General features: G+C 38.7%; 1 protein-coding gene across 4 annotated transcripts; it reads right to left on the bottom strand.

The window, feature by feature from the left end:
* Positions 1-450: 450 nt before the first annotated feature.
* LOC118277503 (mediator of RNA polymerase II transcription subunit 25) lies at positions 451-20,151 on the bottom strand. Of its 4 annotated transcripts, none has more exons than XR_004783775.2 (16): positions 19,904-20,151; positions 18,746-18,904; positions 18,093-18,256; positions 17,403-17,557; positions 16,708-16,808; positions 14,885-15,012; positions 14,327-14,454; positions 12,558-12,707; positions 11,373-11,570; positions 10,369-10,512; positions 9,816-9,924; positions 8,807-9,009; positions 7,597-7,839; positions 6,904-7,038; positions 4,616-4,729; positions 451-2,354 (listed from the first exon to the last, which is right to left on the bottom strand). XR_004783775.2 is itself a non-coding variant. In XM_035596329.2 (15 exons), exons 1-15 carry the CDS (start codon positions 20,023-20,025, stop codon positions 2,262-2,264), a joined length of 2,232 nt encoding a protein of 743 aa, XP_035452222.2. In that variant the 5' UTR covers positions 20,026-20,151; the 3' UTR covers positions 451-2,261. The 4 variants fall into 4 exon arrangements, 2 of the variants coding, with proteins under 2 accessions (XP_035452222.2, XP_035452223.2); XR_004783776.2 differs by having other exon boundaries at positions 451-2,351; XM_035596329.2 differs by lacking the exon at positions 4,616-4,729.
* Between the last annotated feature and the right edge of the window lie 2,356 nt (positions 20,152-22,507).

The raw sequence follows: 22,507 nt of genomic DNA, 5'->3' as shown, positions 1-22,507 counted from the left end.
CTAAAGTCAATACCCATCTTAGGAGGTTGGCGTGAATCAAGGGCCTGATGCAGAAGGCAGTTCTCCTCGAAACGGCACGTATTGTGAGGAGGTTTCTGTCTCTGGAGCCCTAACCACCGGTAGCTTGGACCATGCTCCCGCTACTGGTCGGCTCCTATTTTTATATTTTTAAATGTTATTTTATTTTGTATTTTATAAGTAACTAGCAAACCTGGCGAACTCCGTTTCGCCACCAATGATTATTCCTGTTTTCTTACTTTTTTTTAAGACTTGTTTTTTTTTCTGATTTTCTTTGCTATAAACCTCACGGAGCCCAAGACCTTTCCAACGAATGCAAAACCGTGGAAATCTGTTCGTGCGTTCTGGAGTTATAGCGTCAGGAAGGAAAACCCGACTTATTTTTATATAATAGATATTTAAAAATGTAATATTAGAGGATTTTAATGAGGATTATAAGAAATATTTGAAAATGTAATTTTAGAGAATTTTACATATTCGGAATCACCGAATTTTTCTCCATCGAATGATGTATATAACTCAATATCGTAATAAATGTCTCTTAAAAGAATTAGCCTCTCAACCGTCGATAGGTAATTTCACTATATTGTAACAATACGTACAAACGCTGTACAAAATCTCACGGCTAAAATTAAATAGTCGTGATTAATAGCTAAAACGAATTAATCTATCAGTCAACAATTATTAATTACAATTATATAGTAATATAATTATTCATATAACTATATTATAGGAAAATTTACAATAATACAATAGATTCACATAATTCATTTGATTAAAGAATTATATTTTATAATACAACACAATTTTTTGGAATCATTTTATATAATAATGACGGAAGTCGTGTACTCTGCTCGTTTTATGACTTAAAAAAGGGTGTTTTTGTAGGATATTTAATTTTATACTAAAATTATTTATGAATTCATCAAATGGTATCATTAAAGCATTCACTGCCGAAAGAAAACTGTTGAAGGCAAATCCTTTGCTAAGCATCGGTCACCAGTGCCCGACATAGCGGTGAACATGTTAAAATAATTACTTTTCCTCTTTTTTTCGACGTTAAATAAACGCAATAAATATGTTGATTTACTTTTAAAACTGAGAGACTAAATATTCATACTTGAATAAAATTATATAAATAGATATCAAAGAAAAATGGATGGATAGTGTATACAATTATAAGTAGAAGAAGGATAAATATAATAAAATAAATAATAATAGAAGACAGACCTTTACGAAAAATCACGGTTTATTCAGGTAAATTAATGAACAAAAGCTTTACTAGTTTTGAGTAACAGAGGGACTCTCAATCATGAGCAGCGTGCGCAGAAGAGTAGCTCTGTGACTCGAAACTAGTAGAATTTTTCTCCATTAATGTACGTGAGTAAACCGTGATTTTTTTAGTTAATTTAGTACGTCTCACGATAGTTATTACAAAAATATAGAAGAAAGAGCTTTTGACAAACATTGAAAAAAATATCACTCAAATAATTTTAGTACGGCGAAGTATTATTTTAAAATCAAACTTAAATAAAATTACACAGAATTCTACCTACGTATCAATTATATTTGGCTAAAATGAACAGAGTACACTTAGTAATATTGATTCGTCTATACGGCTAAGCAAAGCAACCCAGTACAGACAAAACATCTGTTTTTTGTACATATTTATATAAAACTTCATAATAATTATATTTGATCCTATCAATTGCATGTGTAGTGGACTTACTTGACATCGTTAAGAAAATACTTTTTTTAACTCATGTCCGAATACTCAAACGCTACTCAATTTTAAGACGCTCTTAAAACTAGTTCTGTCCCTATCAATTCTTTATAAAATGACAGAGATAGCACGACATTTAAGTACAACTTAAAATTGAGTAGCATTTCCGTATTCGGACATGTATTATGAAACGTTAAATTAAACATTTTGGTAAAAAAAAAACATACTGAATTGATTCTTGAACACGCAATACAAATGCATTTTACACGGTAACATTTTCATGTCACATAAAAAAGAATTTTGATCGGGAAATGAGAACCTCCTCCTTTTTGGGAAGTCGGTTAAAAAATTGGGAACTTACCAGAAAAAAATTGAGATTCACACAGTTAGCTCAAGATAAAGCTATCCACTGAAGACAAAATAAATCTAAAAGACTTCCTTATAACAACTTAGCGGGTTATTTGAGTAAGCAGAATCAATCACGATCATCAATTAGAGTCCACACATGCGGTGCTGAGGTCTATATGAAGTCGGAGTAGTTGTTCACGTCGTCGAACTGCTGGGGCTGCGACGCCGGCCTGGGGGCTCCGCCTCCTGGTCTGTATTGCGGCTGCTAGTTACAGAAACATGATTTAATATTGTGGTGTGAACATAGAGGCGGGTTAAACCTAGACAACGTCCTAGGCAAGAACTTCGTAGGCGTCTTTGTTCTTTGGGCAAGCGCGTCTCGCACTTACCTAGTTTGCCTTATGCCTTGTAAGCATTACGCTAGTATTTTTGTCAATTATCGAAGTACATACAATGTACACCCACTTTTCACCATTTGTATCATAAATCTTATGTAATAGGGGGTGAGCCTATTGCCATACACTGGGCACAATTCCAGACTCCGTACTACCACTGAGAAATTTTTGTAAAACTAAAAAATTGCCCAGTAAAACTTTGCCCGACCTGGGCACCCGAGACCCCTTATCCAGCAGTCGCCCTTATGACTACTCGACCAATGAGGCAGTCATTACGTGCGTGAAGTACATAGTACCTCTGTCTCGCTTCTGTCCCAAAATCGAAGCGAGAGAAAACTACTAAATACTCGCTACTAGACTAAAATACTAGCATAATGCGGACAAAGCATTAAGAATAATACGGCTCTCCCTATATAAATCACGCCCGCTTTGTATCATCTATCCACACATATAACGGTCAGTTGAACATAGACTTTTGTTTATACTTACCTCGAAAGAGACTCTCCTATCTCGCTCTTTATTTTAAAAATATTTACACTCTCATTTATTATGTAATTATGATTGACAATGAAACTAATTTCAAGCAGATGGTTGTAAAACAAAAATGTTAACTATTATACATGTATATAATAAGGATAATGACGGGGTATAAATATATACGATTTCTTTAATCCCTCTCTCAATTAGGTACCGTAAAACGGGGTGAATAGAATTCGAGGGGTGAATAGATACAGAAGAGGGGTGAATAAATGTTAGGAAAATGTCCTAACATCTATTCACATTCGTGTGTCTATTTACCATTTAAATACTATTCGCCCCGTCTTACCATACCAAAAAAAATAAACACTGTTTTATTTATTTTTGTCATTATTCCTATTACTTGAAATATTCCTATATGCTTTTCCACCAGAGATATGCTATGTAGTTATGCTATGAAGATGTAATAACTAAACTGTGAAACTACATATGTGACCGTTTCCATTAATACTAAGCTATGTAGCTGTGCGAGGAAAATGCGCTGCTCGAGTATGTTATGTATCGATAGTAGGGAAGCCATACATAGCACGTATCCGTTTCCACCAATGCTAAACTATGGTACCAACGAATATGATTGGTCGCCAAACGCATCCACAGCAATATAGCATAGCACATCTCTGGTGGAAAAGCAACCTAAAATGTTTAGTAAACTAATGCCCATTTTCACCAGCCTCTTTTACCTTTTAAGGCACCCCTAAACCAAGATAGGTGACATTTAATTTTGGTTATCACGGTAAAAGTAAGGGGTTACTTTAGGTGCTACGTCACGCTAAGTGACTCTTAGTTAAGTGACAGTTTAGGGGTGATTGGTGAAAACAGTCATTACTTTTATATGAAAAATGAATCATTTTTATGAACTAGATTTTGTTATTTGAATGAGTAAAGAAAATTAATAACGGCATGCAACATAAATTGTGGTCTGAAGGCTTAGTACGAAATTGGTTTACGTTTAACGAGCACGAAATGAGACCGCGTTCGGCGCTCTGATTGGTTGGTTCATCGGAGCCGGCCAATCAGAGCATTGAACGCGGTCTCGATTGGATCTCGTTCAACGTAAAACAAACTGGTACTAAGCCCTTAGGTGACATGTGTGAAAGATATTGTTTAACGATTTGTGAATGTGTCTGGATTTCGAAAGTTGATAGTAAAAATAATATATTTATTCCTGTAGTGATTTGTTTAATTACTTTTTTGTATTATATGATTCATTTAGACTAAGTAATAGTTCAAATCAATCACAAACTAAAACATTCTAATAAAACATGTAATAACGGAGATTTCTCTTAGGCGAACGTTAATAGTACCACGTAGTTGTAAAATATTATAAAATTACTTGATGATTTACTATTTTATTAAATCTTTTTTTTATAATAAATAAAAAAAAATCTAGTCACTTTTCATAAATGTAAACAAGGCCTAGTACAGACTAGTATTCGGCTCTGATTGGTCTGCTCCAATGAACCAACCAATCAGAGGGCTAAACGCGATAACATTTCGATCTCATTAAACGTAAAACAAATCGTACTAAGCCCTCAAAATCACACATGTCACAGAACCACATAAATTAGTAAAGAAAAGGTTTATGAAGCATTACTTGTGCGCGGCCATGTGCGTGCAAGGAAGGGCGCAGGTGAAAGACGGGGGCGAGGGGGCGCGGGGGCGCGGCGCCTCACATGTGGGGGCGCGGCCCGCGCGGCTGCTGCTGTTGCTAAAAACATTCCGCGCTCTCGTAATCTCGAGTTCATTGTGACTGGCATTTATTGAAATAACTATTGCGGTTTTATACATACATACATATCGTCACGCCTTTAATCCCCGAAGGGGTAGGCAGAGGTGCGCATTATGGCAAGTAATGCCACTGTGTACACCCACTTTTTACAATTTTTGGAAAAATAGGTGGTGAGCCTATTGCCATACACCGGGCACATTTCCAGACTCCGTGCTACTACTGAGAAATTTTTGAAAGCCCGAAAATAGCCCAGTAATACTTCGCTCGACCCGGGAATCGAACCCGAGACCCCTTGCCCCTAGCCCAGTCGCACTTGCGACCACTCGACCAACGAGGCAGTCGAAATAACTATTGTCGTTTTATAAACCGACTTAAAAGAAAGAAGGAAGTTCTATGTTTTAGCTGTATGTATATTTGTCCGCGATTTTCTCGCAATTGACTGAACCGAAATATGAGCCTCTAGCATGGCTTGAAACTAGTCGGGTTCCTCGTCAAACAGTTATGTGAATAAGCCGATAACATAATAATTAATATTCAATTATGAATGGATGGATTTCGGATGGATCAAGGGCCTGATGCAGAAGGCAGTACTCCTCGAAACGGCACGTATTGTGAGGAGGTTTCTGTCTCTGGAGCCCTAACCACCGGTAGCTTGGACCATGCTCCCGCTACTGGTCGGCTCCTATTTTTATATTTTTAAATATTATTTTATCTTGTATTTTGTAGTATTTAAAAATGTAATTTTAGAGGATTTTAAATAAATATGTGAACAAGTAATATTCAATTATTAAAAGTTGTTACAAAATTAGCCTTAACAGTCACAAATGAACTCCATAAACGGCTCTAGTATGAAAAAGACATGTTATGACAAGCTGCAATGATGGGGAAGCGTTAATTGACATGTAGTGACATCTGAAATGGTGTTACGATTGATTATTTACAAAATGAATTAAGACGGACTGAATTGTTTTATTTGACTTAAAAAGGATAGTATTTAGTACCGTAAAACGCTGTGAATGGAATTCGAGGGGTGAATAGATACAGAAGAGGGGTGAATAAAATGCTCTAACATCTATTAACCCCCTTCTTGTGTCTATTCACCCTTTGAATTCTATTCATCCCGTTTTACCATTAGTATTTTATACGTGTTCATTTACTTACGGTCGAATACTGTACCCTTAGTACGAGTTTCAAACGAAACGTGACCGCGTTCAGCGCTCTGGTTGGTTGGTTCATTCGTGCCGACCAATCAGAGCGCTGAACGCAGTCTCGTTTCGTTTTCGTTCAACGAAAGCAAACTCGTACTAAGGCTGCTCAATTTTAAGTTATACTTCAATATAGCACTATATCTGTCATTTTACAAGTATTTGTAAGTGATAAAAATATTTTAAAGAGCGTTTTAAAAATTGAGTGACGTTTAATTTTAAACTTTAGTGTTAAAACAATTAAAGAGGTTTTGAGAAAGTAAATGACACACTCCAGTCTACAGTTCGCGGAGGACATTTGTCTATCGATGCTGAAAAAATAATATAATAGTGAAATTAACAAATTCAGCCCATCTCAAGCATGAAACTCGATATATATAGTCAATAGTCAAAATCTAAAACTAAACACCCAAATACTCGAATGTTACTCAACGTATAAAAAATATTAAAAAAGTCAACTGAGCGAGATTTTATTTTGAAATATGAGTAACATTACAGTATTAGGTTATTGCATAACTAAGGGATTTATGATTGATAAGACTAAGAGTAAGAGAAGATGACAGGGGGAGATAGAGAAAGAGTTAAGACTGTTAGAGAGAAGATTTTTTTTTACTGTATCATCCAGTGCCTTCTCCCGCCTTGGGTGAAGCGAGAGGGAGTGTCAGACTCTTACAGTACTCTCAACGGATCTTGGCAGGTCTGAACTACGTGCAGAAGGCTGCGCAATAAGTATTTTTTATAACCAAATGGTGGCATGAGGAGAGGTGCGGGGGCGGCGATCTAGGCTAGAGATTAACCATTTCTAAATACAATTGACCCTTTACACTTATTGCGCAGCCTTCTGCACGTAGTTCAGACCTGCCAAGATCCGTTGAGAGTACTGTACTGACTATTAGCACCCCGTTCCTACTCCTGTTTGGAGTGGTGTCCCCGGTAGGAGTGACTAACCTGCTGCAGCAGATGCCTGAGCCCAGGGTTGGAGGGCAGCAGGGGCCGGATGATGCGAGGGGGGTGGGTGGCGCCCCCCCCGCCGCGCAACTGTTGCTGCAGCTGTTGCTGCAACTGGTGCTTGCGTTGTTGTTCCTATACAGTATACATATTTATATTGCTTTATATCAACGATTGAAATGTACGACTTAGTTCAAAGTGCGTGAACTATGTATTTCTTTGACTGGTTCATCAATCATTGACAGTATATGACAGTCCACTGCTAGAGTATTAGGCGTCTACTAGAAAAGAGGGTTTTGCCATAACCTCCACACATCACAGTAGTACCCCTTAGTACGGGTCGGCCTGGCATGAATAAACTAACCAATCAGAGCGCCGAACGGTCTCTCGTTTCCATTACTTTAAACGTAAAGCAAACTCATACTATGACGTTTCAAAAGTGCCTAATTTAGAATTAATTGAAATAAATGCTTTGACTTTGAATATAGTCAAAAATGTGTGAACCGTGCCGTCCATAGACACCTGTGCATGGATGACATCGATTGCTTACCATCAGATGATTCATTTGCCCATATCCAATAAAAAAGATTTTTATTTTGTTTGATATAATCTCCATTCATCGCAATCAGTCTGTTTTTATAACACCCACGAAAAGAGTAGCAGTAGTGACACATTGACGTCATAATACCCTACCTCAAGCTGTTTATAGTGTTGCTCCTGCTGCTGGGCTGCGTGCAAATGCGACATGATGTCCATCTGTGACTTGAACTGAGCTTCCTGCTGGTGGGCCGCCTCCAATGTCTGCTGCAGATGCTGGATCTTCTCCAAGTTCTGCTGCCGAGCTGCCTCCAGGCCATCCAACTGGGTAACTGGCCGAGGACCTTTCCCTCCCACCTGCTGTACCTGTTGCCCTATTGAGCCGCCTATCATCATACCCTGGAGAAGAGTAGAGGAGGAATAAATATAGTATTTTGTAGAATTGAATTTAGTGTTAGTGACCATGTCAATTTAACATGGTAAATATCCCGTTTCAAGTTCCAATTCTAGTGTTGGTGACCATGTCAGTTTATAAACTTATATAGTATTTTTTATCGAGCGTGGTTCGATTAGTTTCGGGTGAGGTCGGGGCTTATAATTGTTAGTTGGTGGAGGATAGGTTTAAGTATGTGCTTGTGATACTTTTATGCAATGTTTTAATTGATTATAGTTTCTTGTTCATTCGTTTTCTATTGGAATCTTTAAGATGTCGATTGCTTAAGGTTATAGAAACGAGATGGCAGGTTTCATTGCCATAGATATAATCAAAGGATTCTATGCTGCCTACAGAGCATTTTCGAACTAACAAACACCGAGCATCGTCCCCGAAACCCCTTTTTTTAGGGGGAAAATCACCCCGTTCCTTCTCCTGCTTTTCGAGCCGGAGCCCCGGTAAACCCGCTAGGTAGTCCGCAGCTCCAGATCACCCGAAACCCAAGCTCAATAGTACGTATATCAATTTAACTACGAAACAGCAATTAATAAGCATTTAATAAATTAATCAAAAACACTTAAATATAATTGTATTGTAACTTTTGTGAGACATACTAAATTAATTATTATGTTACCGGCTTACTCTTGTAATTGTTTGACGAGGAATACACGACGCGGCGAGTCAGTCAGTAGCAGCGCGACAATCGCCGCGTCGTGTGTCGCGGAATGCTGCTCATGGATATGAGCCTCTAGCATGGCTTGAAACTAGTCGAGTTCCTCGTCAAACAATTACGTGAGTAAGCCGATAACATAGTAATTATTTTTATATGTCCCACAAAAGTTACAATACAATTATATTTAAGAATTTTCAATGTTATATTGATGTTTTAAATTTTCTTAAACAACATAATAAATTAACTCGTAAATATGTTACCTGTGGGTGTTGTTGCATCTGAGACTGCACCATCCCCTGGCTCGGTCCAGGTCCAGACATTGGACCCACGTTGCCCACGTTGGCCACACTGCCCACGTTGCCCACGCCGGGCACGTTGCCCACGGGCACGGACTGCATGCCCGCGGACATGCCCGATCCCATCCCACCTGACGACATTCCTGCGGTCGGCATTGCCCCAGAACCTAGTGCAAAGATATTTGTTTCAGTCTTTGACTGCCAATAGAAAACTGTTGAAGGCAAATCCTCCGCTAACGTCGGTCACCGGTTACCACCACGGCGTTCAATGTGTTAAAAAAAATCGTTTTGGTTAAAAAAAACATGCATTATATCACACTTTTTTGCTTTTAAAGGGGCAGGTAAAGGAGTTATTACATAGAATTTTTAACCGAAAAAAAGTACTCATGAAAACTGCGCAAATCGCGCAGAGACTTAGTAACTGTTGGGAGCAACTCTTCGTGAGACCAACAAATTATTTTCATTTCACATATTCGTTTTACGAGATTGTTTTACGTTTAAAGAGATCAAAACGTTATTGCGCTCTGATTGGCCGGCTCCAATGAACCATCCAATCGTAAAACCGTAAAATAAACTCATACTAGGGCCTGAGTGTAGGAGCAACGCTTTAAAAAATTAAATTTGTGTAAAATCAAGTACCAAACTAGACCTGTTTAGTAATTTATATTGTTTGTTTATTTTCAGGTTCCTACGCCGGAGCCATATTACGGTAACAGAATGGTCCAAAATGACCCAAATGAGGGTATTAACATTCTTCCAGAAAACGACCATATATACGATGCAATATCATAAATTCACACGACACTTGGTAATATCACGCGAACACATCTTATTTCACGACGACTAGATATTTTTTTTATGGGACAAGCCCGCTACAACTTCCCATACCGCTGCAACTCCTGTAAGCCAGGATCTACAGTAGATACAACCATGAAAACACCGGAACATAAAGTACAAATGTGTTTGTGTTTACCGGCCATAGTGGCGTTGGGCATGTTCTGCGCCATCCCGCCCGCGTTACTGACGGCGGCCGGCAGCTGCTGCTTGCTGATGATCTGACTGATCTTTTGCTGTTGAATCACCTGCAAACACACAACGGAATTTAAACTCTATTCCATAGGCAGCAAGGTTGAAATTAATAACCGATCTTAATCCAACGTCTCCGGATTGATCTCTGTTGGGATCGGTTAGTTAGTAGATTCTGCAATAATTTATGTGAAGTCTAACTTCGTTATAAATATATCTAAATATACAAGCATTCGTTTATTTTTGAGGGGGGGATCATCCAATGACTCCCGACTTCTTGACAGTTTAGAAAGAATACCAAACACAAGAACAGTGATATTAATATCAATAAATGTTTATATGCAACGACACGAAATACTTTGCCCGACCCGGGTATCGAACCCGAGCCCCCTTGTCCGGCAGTCGCAGTTGCGACGACTCGATCAATGAGGCGGTCAAATTTAATATGTATCGTATGTAGTAAATGTTTATAATACGTAAAAACACCAATTTAAACTTACTTTTCTAAGTCGATCGACGAATGTAGCTTGGTTGTTGGGTATGAAGCCTAAGTAGGCCTTCTTATCCGGAGTGTATAGTAGTATCAGTACTTTGATGTCGCACTGCGGCGGCGTCGGCATTGGGGAGAAGTGGACACAACCCGCCTGCCAAACAAAAACATGTTTAAAAAACTTTAAAAGAGAAAATGAATACTGCTTTCATTAGTTAAATTCTGAACCTTCATTTTTACCGGGTAATACGTCCTTCTCCTAATTTTGGGAAATACTATGCTGAAAATCGCAAATGTCTGTACAGGGCCCCATTTGTAGTGGCTCTTTCATTCTCTTTCTAGAAAGACGCCTGGTCTTTCTCTGATAAACTTACTTAATCGTGCACAAACTTACATAGATACAGGTTAAACTGCAGAACCTCCTTTTTTAATTTGGTTAAAAAACACAACCTTCCAGAATCCTCTCTTTTTCTCTTGGATGTCAGTTAAAAATAAGCTTCCCTCCATTGAGCCGTTTTTGGACGACAGAACAAAATATATTTTGGACGGCAGAGTAATATAATTATATATATTTGTTACCCCTACTTATCCCGCGGATGTCAGAAGAGCCAACGAAGAGACTAACCAGTTAACAAAGACATCTTTTTTTGATCGCCTGTTTCTGTTGGTTCCTGTAGGGATTTAGCCAAAGTGAATTGGACACTGTAAGACTACTATTGATCCAAAGATCAAACGCAGATAACTAATTTAGGGAACAGCGAGTAAAGTTCCCTAAGAAAAGGAGGATCCTCCGACCAGGCGAGATGATCATGCCTGGCGGGCTTTCTGCCCAACTGTTGTTCGTTGGGATTTTCTATCCGTGTTATTTTGCATGTAAACTTCATATGTGCGATGCAGGATATTTATGACGTCATCCGTTGATTTGCTCGTCGATAGTCTATGGGCGACTTCTGTCATCTGTCACTTGTCAGGTGTCGCCACACTAATAAATAAATAAACAAAAGATGTACTCACAAAGCCGTTAACCATGACTTTAGTCAAGGAGTCCAAAGCTTCACTGGGCTGCAGGTGGAAGAGCACGGACTTGCTATCCTTGAGGTACTGGCCGCCGATGTTGCTGATCAACTGCTTCGGCATCAGCTGCATCAGGAGCTTGCTGGGCCACGTGTCCACCTTCAGCTCAGGCTCTATGTCCTTCGTGCTTGCTGATACCTGGACAGAAGAAAGATTGTTTTCGTTAAATACAAATAAATGTATGAAGTGTATGTAATTTTGGCTTTGACTGCATGGTTGGTGAGGTGGTAGGGCAACCGGCTGCCGCAACGTGTAGGACAGGTAGGTGTAGGTAGCTATCCTAGTGTGGGGCAACATTTATTTTTTTTAAAAGAAAGAAAGAATGTTTCGGTCTTAGATTTTATTACATAGTTTGTTACAGATTGACCCAATAAAAGCGTGTCGAAATAACCAAAATGAAAAGACTTTTTTTTTGTTTGTACCAGCTAATCTCAGGATTTATTTAGATTTGAAAAAATATTATTGCGTTTGATCGTCTAATTATCGAGGAAGGCTATAAATTATCACGCTATAATGAATAGGAGCCGAGCAGTACGATTGACATGTTCGGAAGTAGCTAGTAAAACACCTAGCTTCACCGACGGACAGACTGACAGACTATTATTTATTTCTTTCTTTGTTTAAGTTTCAAAAGTACCTAAGTATATGGTTTAATAAATATGATTATTTAATAGGAATAAATGATTTGACTTTGACTTTGAAAGTTATTAAAAGTATTATTGAAAGTTACAGCCGGAGTCTGTGTTTCCTGATGAGTATAACTTGGGTGTCTTCAAAGCCCGAGTGAATAGGTTGCTTATGGGCAGACGTGCTCCACCGTAGGCCGCATCATCACTTACCATTAGGTGAGATAGCGGCCAAACGTCGGCCCATTTTTTTTTCTTTTTAAAAAACGTTGCCCCACATTAGGATTTTCTCCTGTGTCGTGGGTGCGTTTACTAACATACAAGTTCACATACACATGACACCCAGACCCGAAACAACAATTTGTGGAACACACAAAGAGTTGCTCCGTGCGGGAATCGAACCCGCTACCCGTTGCGCGGCAGCCAGTTGCCCAGCCACCGCACCAACCGTGCAGTCAAAAGTCATTAATTGTAATATAAAAGTAATAAAATAAATTACCTGGCATGGTAAGTGTTTGGTAGTTTTCTGGTCTCCGGCGGTCTTTCCCTTCTCCATCCACTCAATAACTCCACTCCAGATATAGGAGCGTTGCAGCTGAGTACCGGACGGACCCGGCGTCACCATTGTAGGCATACGTTGGTGGCCAGTCTGCAATGTGTACAAAACATATGTTAAACATTCGCTGTAATTGCAAAAAAAGCAAAAGTAAAAGTAAAAAAAGCAACTTCACGCCTTTTATCCCCGAAGGGGTAGGCAGAGGTGCTCATTACGACACGTAATGCTGCTATACAATGTACACCCACTTTTCACCATTTGTGTTGTAAGTCCCATGTAATAGGGGGTAAGCCTATTGCCATATACTGAACACAAATTCCAGACTCCGTGCTACTACTGAGATTTTTTTCGAAAAACCGAAAACACCCCAGTAATACTAAGCCTGACCCGGGCATCGAACCCGAGACCCCTTGTTCGGCAGTCGCACTTGCGACCACTCGACCAACGAGGCAGTCGCTGTAATACTGTTCGGATTATATTATTATTTTATTATTACTTTCTGTTATGCTGAGCGACTCAGCAGTTATAAGAAAACCACACTTTTAACCCTTTATAAGGCAAAGGGAATATTTTTAACATTATAATAAACCACAAAATGTTTTATTTTAATGTTATGCCTTATAAAGAAAGAAAGAGTGAAAAACAGTTTATTTGCACCGATAAAAGAATTATAAACATAAATAATTAATATGAAAAAAATAACATAAAAGTATTCACGGTGCAAAAAGGCCAAAAGTAACTTTGAGTTAGCAGTAGAGTTCAGTAGTTTATTTCCTTTAACTATACGAGCTACAGTCTCAAGTAAGTTAAGTATTTCACCCGGACTACACTCACAGTTTCGATACCCTAGTAAAGGGCTATATCGACCCGGTTAGGCGCAGGGATTTTTGCTGAAAACCAACAAGTTGGGATCCGAAGATCACTATTATATCAGCACCCTGAGCCTAAGCTCTGACAAACTGCACTTGATTTGAGAAAAGTATCAGTATTTATAGTCAGTTTTCTAATGCAGTATGCAGTATTGCTGATTTAGGATTTGGTAGTTGAGGAAATGAATGCAGTTGTGAAATAATCACGTATTGCAACTCAGCAATTGTAGTAAATGGGATGTAACATTTCGTTATACATACTAAATTAATTTTTAAAGCGATGAGTGACTAATTAAATTTTTATAATATTTTTAAGTGTCACGAGCCATGCTTCGGCACGAAAGAGGTTACCGGAGGCCCAATTCCCTTCCCAATCTTCCCAATCCCCGATTCCCGAACAACAACCCTTACATTTACACTTGTAACACCAAAGTCGTTTGCCCATGGGCGGCGGCGATTGCTTACCATCAGGTGATACGTCTGCTCGTTTACTGTTTCGTAAAAAATGTGTTTCGTTCAATCGAGTTTGGTAAAAAAAAAATGTGTTATGAGCCTCTAGCTCTTGAAACTAGTCGAGTTCTTCGTCAAACAATAACGTGAGTAAGCCGATAACATACTAATTAAGTATTTTAATATTTTATTTTTATTTTATTGTATTTTATTTCTCAATTTCGTTGAAAAGTGTTTGTACTTTACTCAAGAGCATGTTTTAGTATACTAATAGATACCTAACAAAAAATAAGTTTTAAACGTATTTTTTTGATACAGAAATCTTCTTTTAAGATAGTATCTGTGCGAGTTATTGTAGGTGTGGCTATATATTATATACATATGGTACATTACCTGCGCGGGTGGCGGCGGCGGAGGGTAGGAGGGCTGCGCGAGCTGTGTGAGGAGGGCCGAGTTGGCGTACAGGGGCCCGCGGGGAGGGGCTAGCCAGTTACCCGCGCCCCGACCGCAGGCAGCCGTACCTGCATAAAAAAATAAACATTCAAATTTTTTTTTAAATGGGACATGCCTGCCACATTCCCATACCGCTGCAACTCCTGTAAGCCAGTATCTACAGTAGATACAAACATGAAAACACCGGAACATGAGGTTGGTGCGCGTAGCTGGGCAATGAATGACTGTCTTGGATCGCGCATCGAAATAGCAGAAGATATCGATTCCCGGAGAACGGAGCAAACGATAGTGTGATTCCCACTGAATTGTACTGTTTCGGAGTCTGAATGACTTATGCTGTATGGCACAAAGAACTTGTAACTGTTTGTAGAAGCGCCAGTCGCCAAGCACCACGGAAATTTGACTTAAAACTAAGTGGGTCCTATGACATTCAAATTAAAAACTTTACGCTACAACTACGATCAATAAAGTAGTAGCTAGTTACAAACATATACTGACCAACGCCAGCGACTCCGGGCACCCCGGCGACATTCCCGACGGGTCCCACTCCAGTGGCAGCGGCGACGGCGGGCCGCGGGAAGTTCGGGGCCCCCGCACGAGCCGGCCCTGCTGCACCGCGCCCCTGTCTGGGAGACAAATGATAAATGATATTTATTTCTGTAAGTAGGTTATAAAATAACACTTTTACACGTCAATATTTCAAATAGCTAGATGAGGCCGGCATTTCCTATCCGACTATGCCGAAACAAACTCAGAGGTCATAGTCTCTTTTAAAGTCCAGACAATGAAATAGAGGATAATGTGAGAGAACCGTGCAAGTTGGTTCTGTAGTGGTCTTTAGAGGAAAGAACCACAACAGCGGACCTCTTCAAACAAACCATTTATATATTACTTTTATACTTTACCACCTTCTTATAAGTGCTCGGACATTGTAAAACAAGCTTTAAATGTTATAATTTAAAGTGTCATTTTGAAGTCAATCAAAAATTCTTGGCGATAACCAAGAATCTTTATTTTCTGCTAAAAATTTACTTGCATATAACAACAATTTACCTTGTCCAAGATATATGCAGAGGATTAAATGAATTAACTTTTTCAAATACTTTATGAGCCCCGTGTAATAGAGTAACTTCACATGTTTGAAGCCGGTAAACAACAATCTTGGGAGTGTATATGTCACCGGAAAATAACAAGATCCGTAAGTTTATCAATCTATGTACTAGGAAGTTTATAAACTTAGGTAGTGTAGGATTCTAAACGGGAGATAAATCGTAATATTTTACGTCCACATTTTCGTAAATTAATAAACTTACTAAACGCACTCGTAAAATAATAAGTAAGTAGTAACCAAACGCTGCGCTATCTGATTGGTTGACTGTCACTTGTCAAAATTTATCTCCCGTTTAGAATCCTAGGAAAGTTTATAAACTTCCTAGTAAATTGACTTACGGAACTTGTCGATGACATTGTGCGTATATTTAGTCGGTGATGACAACATAACACTGAGTTCGTTACCGTTCCTCCAAAATGAACCGCCGCATTATTTTAAGATTATTTTCGTTTTATTCACATTTATTAACAAAAATATATAATAAAATTGTTATTGTGTGTTGTAAATATATATTCATATAATAAAATTATTCTAAATCTTCGCTATGCGCGAATGAATGCTTATTGCATGATCGATCCGCTGTTAAGCAATTACGAGGAACCACGCGCTGATAACCTTATAATAGCATTATTTGGTTTGGCACAAAATTATAACATTCATTGATTAGTACAATTACAACGCCATTACAAAGTTACGTCGTCAGTTCAATCGCGAAGTGTACGCGTTCTCTTAACGGCCATGTTTTATTTTATCACAATAACAAAACAACATGAAATGCTTTTGCATGATCGGCTGTTAGCAACGAGGAACCCGCATCCGCGTTATCGGAAGATTAGTAGGTAGGTATTTTGGAATTTTACGCGTGCATGCTAATGAAATATTGTAGTGTTATTGTGTAAAAATACTCAGTGTATACAATGTTTATTTGGGAAAGTTATTATTACAACTTGAGACGGGATATTTACCACAGTTCATCCGTAATCATGGCGCTTGCAACAGTGCCGAAATATCGGAAACTCATCGACATAAATAAACATGGTAAATATCCCGTCTCAAGTTCTAATAATAGTGTTAGTGACCATGTCAGTTTTGGGAAAGTTGTTTGTTATCATGAGTACAATCACGGGGTTAAATATCGTTCACTAATTACCAGTCACCCTATATACAATTATACATACATTCTTTATGTGTAAAGTAAATGTATACATACCCATAGACATCAGCTTGTATGTCAGGCACCGGGGGCGGCGCGGGGCTCGGCGGCCTCTCTTTCAAACTGTACCCGCGCAGTAACACCAAGTGACGGGGATCCTATAGCATAACAATACTTATTAGACCTTAATTTATTACACCTACTACCTAATGAGATTAAAGTTAAAGGATTTTCAACATTATTTGTTATGCCACAAAGTTGAAAATTATATTTGATAGTAAACAATTGGATATTGGACTCAGGATACAATTTTTTGTATATTTATTTTTATGTTTTTATAGGAATTATTCATTTATTTTGTAGAGAATTAAATGAAACACAATTGTCGCAAACGTTGTTTAACGTACGGTTTTCTGTAAAGGGTTACTTTAGGTATCACTGCGGTCGAGACGTCATTTAATGATACTTTGGTTTTCATCAATGTATAAGTGACTAACAGTACAAGTAAGGGGTTACTTTAAGTACCACATCACACTAAGAATCTCTTGGTTAAGAGATTAATGCCCGAATACTCAAACGCTACTCAATTTTAAGACACTCTCAAATGTAGTTCTGTCACTATCAATTCTTTATAAAATGACAGAGATAGCACGATATATAAGTACAACTTAAAATTGAGTAGCATTTGAGTATTCGGGCGTATGGTTTAGTTTTTATTTTACGGTGTAAATTATAGTCTTGTACAATCCTACCTTGGCATAATTCCTCTGTTGTGCTTGATGGAGTTCCCCGCCCGCACTTTCATACAAGGCATGCAGTTGTTGGAAGCGGCGCGCCGACGCTATCGATACTTGCACGCCGCGCTCCGCCAACATGCGGGCCGCTTGCTCCACTGTCGCCGGTGCACCTGATCGTGTTAAACATTCATATTTATAGATATTTTTGTAGGATGCTGGGTAAAAGAGTTATCGGAACACTTAGGTTATGTCGTCATAAATTGTATTGGGTTATTTCTGGGTGTTGTAATTTATTCTGTGTGTGTATACTTTATACAATGTTTCTACATGGAGGACTAAGAGGGAAGCCCTTTGTTCAACAGTGGACTTCTTTCGGCTGATGATGATTATGATTCGTTTGTAAATGCACCCATGACAGGAGAAAATCCTAGTATGAAAAATATTCTTTGTAAATGCATTAGTGGGTGCAAACAGGGAAATAAATTCTAGGGTTTGTGTTATAGGGCAATCACTCCCTATTACATGGGACTTATAACACAAATGGTGAAAAGTACATTGTATAGTGGCATTACATGCCCTAATGTGCACCTCTTTCGGGATAAAAAGGCGTGACGTTGTACGTTGTTATTCTTATACATAACGATTCTACTGTGACATACAAAAAGGTATCTTAATGTGTTAAGAACAAAGACAATTTTGACATACCAGGTGGCACCAGGCCTCCGCCATACGCTGAGTAGGGCGGTGAACAGCAGAGTAGCAGCAAATGCATCGGCAAGTCAGTGCGGCCGAGGTCGTCGAAACAATCGAGCGCCGTCGCCAACGCTTCCGTCATACATGCTTTGTTCTCTATGTGACCACCGACAAACCTGTAAGAAGACATTATCGTTAACATCAGCCTACTACCTTCCGAGTTCTAGAATAAGGCTGCTTCCGTTAAGGTATGAACACGTGTCTGATCCCCTGCAAAATATACTGTGTTAGGCTCTAGACAGATGGACTGCATTCCAACTGCAAATTGCAGTTCAAGGGCAGTTTCAATGCAGTTGACATGACTGGGAGACAGGACAATGGGACTGCAAGCCAATCGTGCAGCCCAGCATTACTGATGCAATCCAACTTGCTAACCTTATGAGCTAACGTCAGTGCATAAGCTAATCGATGGTTTAACAGTTATGGTAAAACAGATAAAAGAGTCAAGCATAAAACATCTTCCTTTTTTTTTCATTTTCCTTAGACATTTTTCACTATATTGACCTTTTAACTTTCATTAAAAATCTGTTTATTTTTTCCTTGATTTAAAACTTATAACTTATGTTTATATGAAAAGTATAAATATGATAAATAGATCTACTTACTGTATTTTATCAACAGTCTCCAATACTGTTTGCGGACATGTGAAAGGTCCGAAGGTACCAACCGGTACGCCAGGATGGACATCGGATGTCTTATACGTAACTATTGCATAGACTGATCCGTTACCACCTCCTTCTTCTAATGCACCTCCATGGAAATATCTGAAATTAATGGAAATAATGATAATAAGTTTATAAAAATTTCTAGAGGCGTTATCACGCTTATACATCCTGGATAATTACTGCCAAGGTAAAAAACACCGACTATTTGCCGTATTTTCATGCAATACCCTCTCACTTGACCGATTCCTCAAACTCTGGCTGTGCTCAATGGTCTCTTGGATTCTAATCCAACAATCAATCTGTTTGCAGATGGATAGAAGCAGATTTTGTCGGAATGCCTGAAGTACTGTGAGGGGAACTTATGAATGCTGCTAATTCTAGTATAATTATGTTTTAGTTATGTATATAAGTTACTTTAATTGATTGTCTATCATTGTAACTTGTAAACTAAATAAATAAATTGCATCTCATGAATAAGAAGCAGGTGTCTTAAACCACCCCCACAACAAATAGATAATAGATAATTGTCAATATTTGAACCGAGTTGCCACTAAAGACAGATAATGTTTATGTATGTGTATACCTCTTACTCATCATAACATAACTGGTACAATATAAGTGTGGCATTGAATAAGTGTGCCACTGCTTATCTGTGGTTAATTAAAAAAGTATCATATTGCCTTTGGATAACAAAGAAAAATACTATATTTTTAAGCCAGTGTCAAACTATCATTTATTTCATGTGTATCATAGTAATGTTACCTGCATATAACGTCCTAACAATACAAATAATTATTAATAACAAATTAATAATAATTATTTGAATTTCTTATCTATTACAATGTTCATAGTATGTTTAGTTACCGATTTAGATAATTTTAACATGAACATACTCCAAGATTTTTAGAGTTGATGAGTATGTCAACACAAGATTTTGTAATAAAGGGTAGAGTAAAGCTACAACAAAAAAATTACCACGTGAGACGAAAAATACACTTTATACACACATTTTGAACCATTTTTAAGATAACAGACAATCTACGTATGTAATTACTTATCTAAACTTAAAAATAAGTTAATAGTTAGTCAAATACTCACTCTAATGTAGGAATAATATAGTTTGTTTTAAGTTCGCCAATATACGCGCCGTTTGCTGCCGTAACCTCTATCACGAAGATTACTTCAGCCTGAACAGGCGAATCGGGTGCGTTAACTACCATTTTTGTCTATAATAACACTTTTATTTCTTTATACATTTACCAAACTAGTTATTAGAAGTACGAACAAACACAGCGCAGAGTGCATGAAAAATAAACTGACTGAAGCTAACAGAAGTCAGAAATGTCGTGGAGCTGTCAAATGCCAGAGTCTTTGTCTGTCACTTTCCGCCACAAATACCACAGACAATACAAATAAAGTTAGCAACAACAAAGAGTTTACATAACATGTTTTGGATTGGTTAGCAAAAAAGCATGATAATAATTATAACTTGCTATGCAAAAACGTTTATAAGGTAGCTTATTTATATAACAGCTTTGAAAACCAATGGCTAGCTGGGGCATAAAACTCGCCCGTCCACTGAATGAAGCGCGTTCTTTCAAGAACATGTAAAGTAAAACCTTTTTATCTAGTATTTAATTTTGTTTTTTGTGTTTTGAAAGAAAGTTATTAAGAAATTATCGACGGCTTGTCCCCTCAACATCTAAAGGACCTAACGTGTTCAAGCGCCAGGGAAGCTGGTGAGTCCCTTTTGAGGGAGTTGACGGCCCTAATTAATTTAATGCTCTCCGGCAATGTGAACGAATCCGTCATCGACGTCTTGTACGGGGCTAATTTATGTGCCCTGCGGAAGAGGGATGGCGGTATTCGTCCCATTGCCGTAGGTTGCACCTATAGGCATATCGCAGCCAAAATTTGCTGTGCATTTTACAATGAGTCGTTGGCCAGCAAATTCCAGCCCTCACAATTAGGCTTTGGTTCCAAAGGGGGCTGCGAGGCTGCGGTACATGCCCTTTCTACCTTTATAAATAGCAATCAAAGTGAGGTCATTTTAAAGGTTGACATAAAAAACGCTTTTAATTCAGTAAGCAGGGACGCCTTGTTGACAGAAATACAAAAAGAAACCCCTAAAATTTACAGTTTTCTTTGGCAATGTTACCGAAACCCTTCGAAATTACTATATAAGGACAATTTAATAGAATCGGCCGTCGGTTGTCAACAAGGAGACCCTCTTGGACCTGCCATTTTTAGTTTAGCCATAAATCCTATTATTCGGGAACTAAATTCCAAATTTAACGTATGGTATTTAGATGACGGAACTCTAGGAGGTGACGTCAACACTGTTTTAAAAGATTTTACCATATTAAAAGAAAGACTAAATTCCATTGGCCTTGACCTAAATTTATCTAAATGTGAAATTTACATACCTAACTCTACTGACCGACAAACGATTTTATCAAAATTTCAGGAAATAGCTCCCAATATCAAAATTAAAGATAAAAATTCACTTCACCTCCTAGGTTCTCCAATATTCGATGAATGTTTTCCTTCATTCATCGAAGACAAAATAGAAAATTTCAATAATATTTCGGATAGACTACACAAAATCAACTCACATTCGGCTTTCACTCTGATTCGGTATTGTTGTTTTGGACCAAAATTTACTTATATTCTCCGCGCATCTCATATATGGAAAAATTCACATATTTTGGAAAATGTAGACAAAATTATCAGACACACATTATCATCCATACTTAATGTGGCTTTGGATGACCGTGCTTGGCAACAAGCTACCCTTCCTATTCGCATGGGTGGGCTCGGCGTCCGCAAAATTTCAAGTATTAGCTTACCAGCATTTCTCTCATCGGTCCACAGTACCTCTGAATTAGTCAGGAAAATTCTTTCTCCATCACTGGCTAGTTTTGAGGTGCCGTGTTTGACTGATGCAGTGGAAGCTTGGAAAATGGCCTGTCCACTTACTGATTTACCTGTTCACCCTTCTTCTCAGAGACAATGGGACGTGCCGCTGTGCAGTATTATTCGTGAGTCATTAATCAACTCTTCTTCTAATGCTGCAGAGCGAGCTCGCTTATTGGCTGTGGGAGAGTGGGAATCAGGTTTGTGGCTTCAGGCGCTCCCGTCACCCTACATAGGAACTATGTTGGATGACATTACGTTCCGGCTAGCTGTGTGCTTACGGTTGGGTGCTCCCTGTGTCTCTCCGCATTGTTGCCACTGTGGAGAAAGAGTCGATGGCTCGGGACACCATGGTCTTTCATGTCGTAGAAGTGCAGGCCGCATAAGTCGTCATGCCAGCATCAACGACATTATTCGTCGTGCTCTCGCCTCAGCCGGCGTACCAGCCGTATTAGAACCTAATGGTTTGGTACGTGATGATGGCAAGAGACCAGATGGTATGTCGTTGCTGCCTTGGAAGATGGGTAGGCCTTTGGTGTGGGACGCTACGTGTGTAGACACCCTTGCGCCATCTCACCTTCTAAGTACTGCTGCATGCGCTGGTGCGGCTGCTTCCGCGGCAGAGGACCTCAAGCGGCGCAAATATTCTAACTTAGTTGGCAATTATTGTTTTGAGCCGTTTGGGGTCGAAACACTTGGGCCATGGGGTCCTGGTGCACATTCTCTATATAAAGAAATTGCACATAAGCTATTCGACTCTACGCGTGACCAGAAGGCTGGCTATTT

Source organism: Spodoptera frugiperda, chromosome 10 (genome assembly GCF_023101765.2).
Source record: "Spodoptera frugiperda isolate SF20-4 chromosome 10, AGI-APGP_CSIRO_Sfru_2.0, whole genome shotgun sequence".
Classification (NCBI taxonomy): domain Eukaryota; kingdom Metazoa; phylum Arthropoda; class Insecta; order Lepidoptera; family Noctuidae; genus Spodoptera; species Spodoptera frugiperda.
Note: the sequence above shows the minus strand (reverse complement) of the source record. Positions and strands in the feature narration are given on the sequence as shown.